The 8,722-nt window shown below is 47.5% G+C and overlaps 1 protein-coding gene across 1 annotated transcript; it reads right to left on the bottom strand.

Moving 5' to 3' along the window:
• Positions 1–7,261: 7,261 nt before the first annotated feature.
• LOC119388421 (uncharacterized) lies at positions 7,262–8,356 on the bottom strand. The gene has a single exon (XM_037656124.1). It carries the CDS (start codon positions 8,354–8,356, stop codon positions 7,262–7,264), a length of 1,095 nt encoding a protein of 364 aa, XP_037512052.1.
• Positions 8,357–8,722: the final 366 nt, after the last annotated feature.

The raw sequence follows: 8,722 nt of genomic DNA, 5'->3' as shown, positions 1-8,722 counted from the left end.
TTTGACGAGAAGCTTCCGATAGTCATAACGACTGATGCTTCCAACATAGGTTTGGGTGCTGTGTTCCAACAACGCAAAGGTGACCAGTTAATTACAATTGCTTTTGCTTCGAGAACCTTGTCACCTGCTGAACGCAGATATTCTACTGGTGAGCGTGAGGCCTTAGCATGCCTCTTTGCTTGCGAGAAATGGCATGTATACCTCTGGGGTAGACATTTTACATTACGCACTGATCATCAAGCACTTACTGCATTACTTTTTGCCGGATCAGAGGGCCGACGCCCATTACGCATTTCACGCTGGTGCGCCAGACTTTTGTACTACAACTTCACTGTACAGTACTGCAAAGGTTCAAATAATGTTGTAGCAGATGCACTTTCCCGTCTGCCTTTGCAACTTCCAGTCTCACCAGTCTTGGAAGAAGAGATAATCTCGCTTGTCACTCCATGCATCAGTAAAGCTGATCTACAAGCAGCAACTGCTGAGGATACTACTTTGCAACAAGTAATTCTATACATTGCGAACGGATGGCCAGAAAAGAAATCTCTTCAGCCAGAACTACTGCCCTACTTTGCAATCAGAAATGAGCTGTCCTATGTAGACAACTTAGTTTTCCGAGCAGATAGAGTAAGCATTCCTACTTCACTCTGCAATAAACTCGTGCCGTTGGCTCATGAAAGTAACCCTGGAATTGTCAGGACTAAGCAGCGACTTAGAGAAAGATACTGGTGGCCTGGCTTAGATAACCAAGTTGAACGTGCAGTTCGCGACTGTGTCGTATGCCAAACAGCAGATAAATCTGCTAAACCAGTTTTTGCACCCTTACAGCCTGTCCCATGGCCAGACAAACCTTGGGAAAAGTTAGGCATGGACATTGCTGCTCCACTGGAACGTGGTCCTTTCGACTGCAGATTTGCAATTACATTCGTTGACTACCACTCTAAGTGGCCTGAGGTTTGCTTTACCCATGGAGTCACTTCAGACGCAGTAATTACATTTCTGTTAGCACTTTTCAGTAGGAAAGGTTTTCCAGAAGAAATCGTCACGGACAACGGTCCTCAGTTTAAATCTCAAATATTTGAGAACTTCCCCTCCGACAGAGGCATACAGCATCTTTGCTCTTCGAACTACTATCCCCAATCTAACGGTCAAGTTGAACGCTTCAACCGCGTTTTGAAAGAGCAAATTGAGCTCGCTCAACTTGAATGCCGCCCACTGAAAGAAGCTGTAACAGAGTACTGAGGCACGTATCGCGTTACGCCTCAAGCTACTACAGGCTTGTCGCCTGCACAACTTCTGCATAACCGCCAACCGCGTTCTGGAATTGACATTGCAGGGTTACACCCAAACTCTTCCGCTCCTTCGCCAAGTTTGGATCCTGTGGGAACACGAGTGTTCCACAAGCAACAGGCAACTAAGCAACGCATTGATTCTAAGCGTGGAGCAAAACCTCCTAAGCTACAGGTGGGCCTCAGAGTTAAAGTTCGTCTGCCAGGGAAGCAGAATAAATACAGAGGTCCCTATAGAATCCTTAGTCAAACGGGATTCAATTCCTTTCGCCTTAGTGATGGCAACGTCTGGAATGCATCAAAGCTGGCAGTTGTTCATGCTGAGCAGAACGCAACTCCACAGCAGAATTCATGTCCTCCACCTAACACATCGTCCATGCATCAACATAATTCCTCCCCACCTCCGTGTTCTTCTGCAGCTCCACAGTTAGTGTGACTTCCACTAACCACCTTGCAGGCACCTTCACAACAATCGGCTGATGTGCCCAGCCACAATGCAACGCTTCTCGAAGGGGGAATAGATACGTCGACTAACATGCCGACTACGGAAAATCTTGAAACTTTGCCGCGTTCACTCTCCGACGAGCATGTAGGTGAGCCCCAAGGCTCAAATTCTTCTACTAACCGTCCCCTTCGTCCCAAACGGCACAGAAGAAAGCCGACACGGTACAAGGACTACGTTCCTTGATATATTCTTCATAATACTCATGTTTCACATACTTATATACTACTTTATATACTACTTTCATATATTACTTACTACATAATCCTGTTTTTGGGGAAGATATAATGGTGACTGACACTAAGTTCCTAATTACTACTTATACTAGTTCATAAATGGGCTCATGCAATAAAAATAAAAATCCATTACATCAAGTTTAGTCAAACTACGTCAACTCTGGTCATATAAATATTGTCCTAATAAAGAATACATTCCTACATGTGATAACTATTGTATAATGATGTTACTTATTTTGCACACTTTCCTACGAGATGTTCAAGGATTGTGTGCCAACGTGTTACTTCATGAAACCTTTCAGTGCCTTACCACTGTATAATGTCACATACAGAGTAGAACTCCTTTCCTTTTTAGGGGGAGATGATGTGGTGTCGCGCCTTACCAGTTTCGGTTTCGATTGTGTGACGCAGAGCGCCACACAACGGGTATTTCATGTACGAACTCGTATGACCAAATCTCTTTGTAAATAAACGACAGTCCCATCCCCGTTTCCAGCCCGTCTTGACGCAACTGCGTGCGCACCGGCGCTGAGCCGCCTTCTTGGCCCACCGGACGGTACCTCCGGCGGCGACACTACACTTACCTTGGTCACATTGTGGGGCAAGACCACCACAAACCTTCCGACGTCAGAGTGGCGGCAGTTAATAATTTTCCGCAGCCCCAGACTAAGACGGATGTGCGGTCGTTTTTGGGATTAGCAGGGTACTACCATCATTAGATTCCCCGATATTCAGAGATTGCCAGCCCGCATACTGACGCTCTTAGAAAAACCGAACCTCAGATCCTTAAATGGGACGAGAAAAAAGGGGATTCTTAGCATTGAAAAATGCGCTCATGAGCCAACTTGTACTTCAGGCACCCGACTACGCAAGACCCTTCGTGGTTCAGAGCGATGCAAGCGACCGCGGCATGGGCGTCTTATTGTGTCAGAGAAACGACACAGGAGAGCATCTCGTGCTATATGCAAGCAGCAAACTAGCCTTAAGGGAGGAAGCGTATAGCGCTTCAGAGAAAGAATGCGCCTGTGTGGTATGGGTGGTTCAGAAGCTCGCATGCTACCTCACAGGTTTGGAGTTCATTATGGAGACGGACCATTGTCCTCTCACGTGATTGCAAACGATGTCTCCTAAGAACGGCCGGCTACTTCGCTGGAGCTTGCTATTGCAGCAATATTGTCACGTGGTTGTGACGTCGACGAACACAGCAGTCGGCGTTTGTAGGATGAAACTGTTTATTTGGCCGAACTTGTGGCCGGAAAATGAGAACTAGAACTACAGCAATGCACGCTGTACAATGATGGCGGCGAACAGGGCGTCGTCCGTCGATCAACTGACAAGCGATCAAGCGCGTCGGCTTTTATACAGGCGCTATCGAACTTTGCAGCAATATCGCTGGTGGCGGCGTTATCTCTGGACAAAACTGGAACATTCGCGTGCAGGGTGCAATCTTAACAAACCGATCTACTACAATCGCGACGCTTCTAGAACACTACTTCGCGGACAGCGTCGAGCGTTGATAACCGCCCCTGCCGGTCAAACCCGAATACATCAAAACAAGACAAGAAGTGGGCGTGGCAATATACTTTCGAAATTCGTTACAAAAGAGGCAAACCTAATGGCAACGCTGACGGCTTAAGTCGTTGTTTCTAGGGAACTTGATGGCGTCGAGTACTCTGGCTTGTGTATTTAGGCTCATTTTTTATGTGACAGGTTTACAATTGCTTTTTTTGTTGTGGTTGTGCTTCATCACAACATGTGTTTGTGAATTTAAGCAGCCTACTTCAGGTTGAGTTATTGCAATCGCTGCTCCTATTATATTTGAGAACAGGTCATTTTGATTGAAGTGAAAGCCTCGTGGGTCTCAGAGAGAGAGTATGGGCGCTTGCCTGCTTCGCGGTTGTGGTTCTTTTGTGGTTGACACAGGTGCTGTCTTTCGAGAAGGAATGTTGGCCAGCAGAGCAAGAGCTCTTCTCCAACTTTGGACGACGCTACCAGATGTTCCAGATCAGCGGAGGTGACAGAGGAATGCCCCAGAGCAGCATCGAGGTGTGCACGGCTTCAGCACACTGGCATTGTTTTCATCGACTACTCCCCACAAAGGTTGTTGACCTTTGTACGTCGAGGTCTCGGCCTGCCGCTTGGGAAGCTGTTACAAATCAGAAGTGACGTTCTCTGGCCAGCTCTCCCCAAATGAGTCTTCCCGCTTCTTAAACCCCATTTCATTGTGGAAAATGGGCATGTCACCTACAGCTGCAATCTTTTCCTCATGATGAATGAGGGGCGCGAGAAAACGGCACACAACGAAAAGAAGTACACGGGACGACGCGCGTGTACTTCTTTTCGTTGTGTGCCGTTTTCTCGCGCCCCTCAGTCATCATGAACAAATATCAACAAGCCCAACTTTTTACCTTACTTAGTACCTTTCCCTCAACTTGGCGCTTCGGCTGCAAAGTGGCAGCTACGCGCGGGCATCTCCAGTATGCGAGGAATGGCGGCTCTGTGTTGCAAGGGTGACTGAAATCACGTCCTTCGGCCGGGTCTCCTCCGTGGAACGCGTGTTTACAACGAGTGTGTTCTGTGGAAACTGGTGCCTTTGTTCGTCAAAAGTTCTCTCTGTGTAATACCCGCCGATAAAGAAGGCGGCTTTGCCGTCTTCTCGCGCAGTTGTTTTAACGAAAAAGCATGCCAAGCGGTGTCGGAAGTGTTTAACGTGCACAACAATGTTTCCTTGGCCAAAGTCAAGGCAAGAGCAGTGAAAATGTGCAAGAGCTTAGGCCTTGATAGACTACGCAAAAGTGTTGAAAAAAGTGACAAATTATCCTTAGATGTGTTCTTCAGTGCGAAGACCCACAAATTGAACATACCCTTCAGGGTTATCATATCCGAAAAAGGGACGTGGCAGAAGGAGATTGCTGTGTATCTACTCGATAAGCTTAGGCTTCTCGAAGTCCGGGATCCATTTCTTATCAAAAATTCTAACCAGGTTTTAGAGTTTTTAGCCACTCATGCTAAGGAAGGCCTGAAAACCTTTTCTGTCGACGTAAAAGACCTCTACTATTCTCTGCCCCATGACAAGCTTTTGCTTTGCATTGAAGAATCTATTGACGAATTTGGCTCCGTTAAGTTTTCCGGCGAAGCCGGTGTTTCGGTGGGTGCTTTCTTGGAGCTGCTCCAATTTTATCTAACTTCCACTTTCATCCAAAGGAAGGAAGTTTCCTTCCTACAGAAAGCAGGAGTATGTATCGGCTCCTGCCTAGCACCTATTTTAAGCGATCTGTTTTTAGCTAGAATTGACCGACAGATGTCCACGCAGCTTGACGCAAGGGGTAGCAGTGTAACAGTTTTTAGGTTCGTTGACGATTTTATTGTGTTTTTTAAATGTACGACTAATCATTTCAATGATCAGTGTAATGACCTTGTATCATTGATACGTAACTGTCTTTGTCCCTTGGTTGTGACTGTTGAGCAGCCTGCAGATGGTGTCATCAGATTTCTTGACGTATCGCTCACACTTGCAGATGATCTAATTTGCTGGTGTTACGAGCCCAGGGCAAATAAGTCGTTATTGGCGTTTAACTCGAGTCACTCTAAGCTCGTTAAAAGGGGTATCGTAAAAATGTGTCTCAAAAATGCCCTCAGTAAGTCCTGTGTGCACATGCTTGACGAGAGCTTTAGGAAGCAAGCTTCACGTTTACAAACAGCAGGGTACCCGACCTACCTCATAGTTGCAGTAGCCGAGTGTTTGCTTAAAGAATGTAAAGGTATGCACTGTAATGCCAGCACCAATGATCGCCCCTCGCCTGAAAATAGAAACGTGGCAGTCGTTCCGTATATCCATCAAGTATCGCACAATCTCAAAAAAATAGCCGCCAGAGTTAACACCCGTGTTGTCTTTTCCGCCCCGTTTAAACTCAGTAAGTTGTGCAAGAAAACTAATCCAGATAAGACATCTCAGTCTGAATGCTCCATTAAGCACAGAAAACCTTTTGTGCAGTGTGTGACTAACGTTGTATACCGCATTCCTCTGTCTTGTGGCCGTGCTTACATTGGGCAGACTGGCCGCTGCCTAAATGTCCGGCTTGGTGAGCACTGTAATAAAGTGGGCAACTTCCCACCTGACGGCTTCCTGGCGCAACACTGCCATGGTTGTGCGTGCAAACCGAACTTTCAGGGAACCGTTGTCGTCAGCAGGAACCGGTCCGAAATTACTAGGCTGATCATTGAAGCCGAACAAATCGATTATCTTGGAGACGCTTGTGTTAGCAATCCCTCAATGTCCCTGAGTGCTAAAGAATTACACTTTCTGCGCATGAATCATTAAATTTGCTTGTCATTGCCTGTGCACCCTGTTTATCTTCTCGTGAGGTGAATTCCCTGGTTGTTATCAAATTGTTGTTTTTTTATGAAAGAGTGTTCACGTGACTGTCGTGCGCAAAACTGGTATATGAATCGGCAGGAGAATGAAATAAACCATTGTTGTTAGTAGCGCCAGTGTGTGTACGTCTCTTCCTTCTGTCCGTGTCCTCGTATGCGCTCAACTCATTCAAGTATGACCAACCAACAAGCCCGCATCGCCACCCTCGTCTAGTTAAGGAGTTTCCCTGTCTTGGAGATGAAGCGTATTTAAGGAGCAGCAGAGCGTCTGCTCGGGGGATCGATCGGACTAGATGTCGTTCTGACGATCCTGTCCTCTATGATGTTGTAAATAAACATCTGTTAAGCTTTCCTCAACGCCGGTCTTTCTGCCTCGGCTTACTACTGTTTTGGACGACCCTGGGCCTGCGGTACGACTCCCGCCACTCAGATCCACGCTACCCCCTGGGTCCGCTACGGCCACCGACGCCACTAGTAACAGACCACAGGAAAATAGACGCTCCGTCGACCTCCGGCACCCGTCTCGGGAAACGCTTGTGGAGGAGGAGTTCGGATTTTCCAGCTGACAGCTGTAGCTCCGTGCTGGCCAGAAAATCTTCCGTGACGTCGAATGCCCGTTGTAGGCTTCCCTCCACCTGGCCAAGGGGGCCCTCCGCCGACAATACGGGGATGTCGTCCGCTTATATTACGTGGCCGATTGCCGGAGCGTCGGCAAGCTGCTTGGATAGGTTGTGTATTGCAATGTTAAATAAAAGTGGGGACAACACCGACCCTTTCTGTATGCCAATGTTACCGAGTGTGTATTCTTTGCTCGTGATTTGACCAATATGAACTGTATCCTTCCGATCTGCCAGAAAAGACTAGACTAAGGTGTGAAACGTTTCGCCAAGGCTCAAGTTAAAACTTTCATTTTGAATATGCTCCTGCGTGAGCGTGTCAAAGGTCTTTGTCAGGTCGAGCGCTAGTATTACTTTGATGTCCAGGAACGTGCTGTCAATTACGGCACTCTTAATGAGGAGCATAGTGTCTTGTGTGGACAAAGATTTCCGGAAGCCCACCATGCTGTGACGAAAGAGGCCTTCGTCCCCAATATGCTCGCTAATACGGTTATGAATGTCATGTTCAGCTACTTTCCCGAGGCATGACGTGTGCGATAATGTTCGCAAGCTCTCTATTTGAAGGAACTTTCCCCGTTTGGGTATGAATACGACCTTCGCTGTTCTCCACTCCTCGGGGACTTTGCCATCGGACCACGCCCATGTAATGACTTCTATCGCTGCGTTGTCCAGATTTCTAAGGAGCTTGTTGGTAATTCCGTCTGGGCCGGGTTCCCATCGTCCGTTGAAGTCCCACAAGGCATGAACAATCTCCGCAAACTCGAAAGGTCTATCCAAGGCTGACTGCAGAAATCCTTGGTATTCGGACCTTGAGTTGTCCCACAAAATGGACTTGTTCTCAAGCGGGATGTAAATATCCGCTAATTTGTCAGCGAAGGTATACGGGTCGTCGCCGTCATTGGTGTGCATGTGCATAAGCCTTCCAATTTCCAACCTGGCGCTGCTTTTGGATGGTTTGTTGCTGTCAGTAAGCTGATTCTTGAGTAGACTCCACTTGCTGCCTTTGCGCATTGTCCCATCTGCTTCCTTGCATACCTCATCCCACTGCTGCGCGGCGAGCTTCTTGGCATGCGTTTCGATCTCCTTGTTGAGTTCGGATATCTTGGTTCTGAGCCGCCTGCTCAGCTTTGGTTTCTTCCACCTGCCACTGAGGGTGTTTATGGCCTCCAGAGAATGGAGTAGTGTAGGGTCTATTGCAGGTACCGCCAGTTCCGCAGAGGTCTCTATCTCTTTGGTGGCCTTGTGGACCGCTGCCTTGATACTACTAATGATGTCTTCGAATATTTCCCGGGGCCGCTCTTCTTTGGTCCGTATATCGCGAAACACAAGCCAGTTCATGTGCGCGTAAATTCTAGGTGGGTGTTGTGTAATGCTTACGCTGATTTCCGTAATGAAATGGTCACTACCCAGGTCCTCCTGTAGGTTGTTCCATGACCATTCTATATAGCGCAGGAAGGCGAAATCTCGGGTGGTATCTTTCTGTGCCGAATTGCCCTTGCGTGTCGGAAATCTCGGGTCCGTGACAAGTTTGAGAGCAAGGATTTCCGCAGACTCGACAAGCTTGTTCCCTTTGCCATCAGTTTTGGAATAACCCCACGCTTTATTGTGTGCATTGATGTCCCCAGCGATAATTACCGGTTTATCCTCAGCTTGCTTTGTAGCTGCCAGAAACAGGTTGTTAAAATTTCGATGCCTGTCCCTCGG

The sequence above is a fragment of the Rhipicephalus sanguineus genome, chromosome 3 (genome assembly GCF_013339695.2).
Source record: "Rhipicephalus sanguineus isolate Rsan-2018 chromosome 3, BIME_Rsan_1.4, whole genome shotgun sequence".
Lineage (NCBI taxonomy): Eukaryota > Metazoa > Arthropoda > Arachnida > Ixodida > Ixodidae > Rhipicephalus > Rhipicephalus sanguineus.
This window is presented reverse-complemented; position numbering and strand designations above follow the sequence as displayed.

Bases quoted from the DNA above. Each gene is read 5' to 3' on its own strand.
- LOC119388421 (XM_037656124.1), bottom strand. From the start codon at position 8,356: ATGAACTGGCTTGTGTTTCGCGATATACGGACCAAAGAAGAGCGGCCC.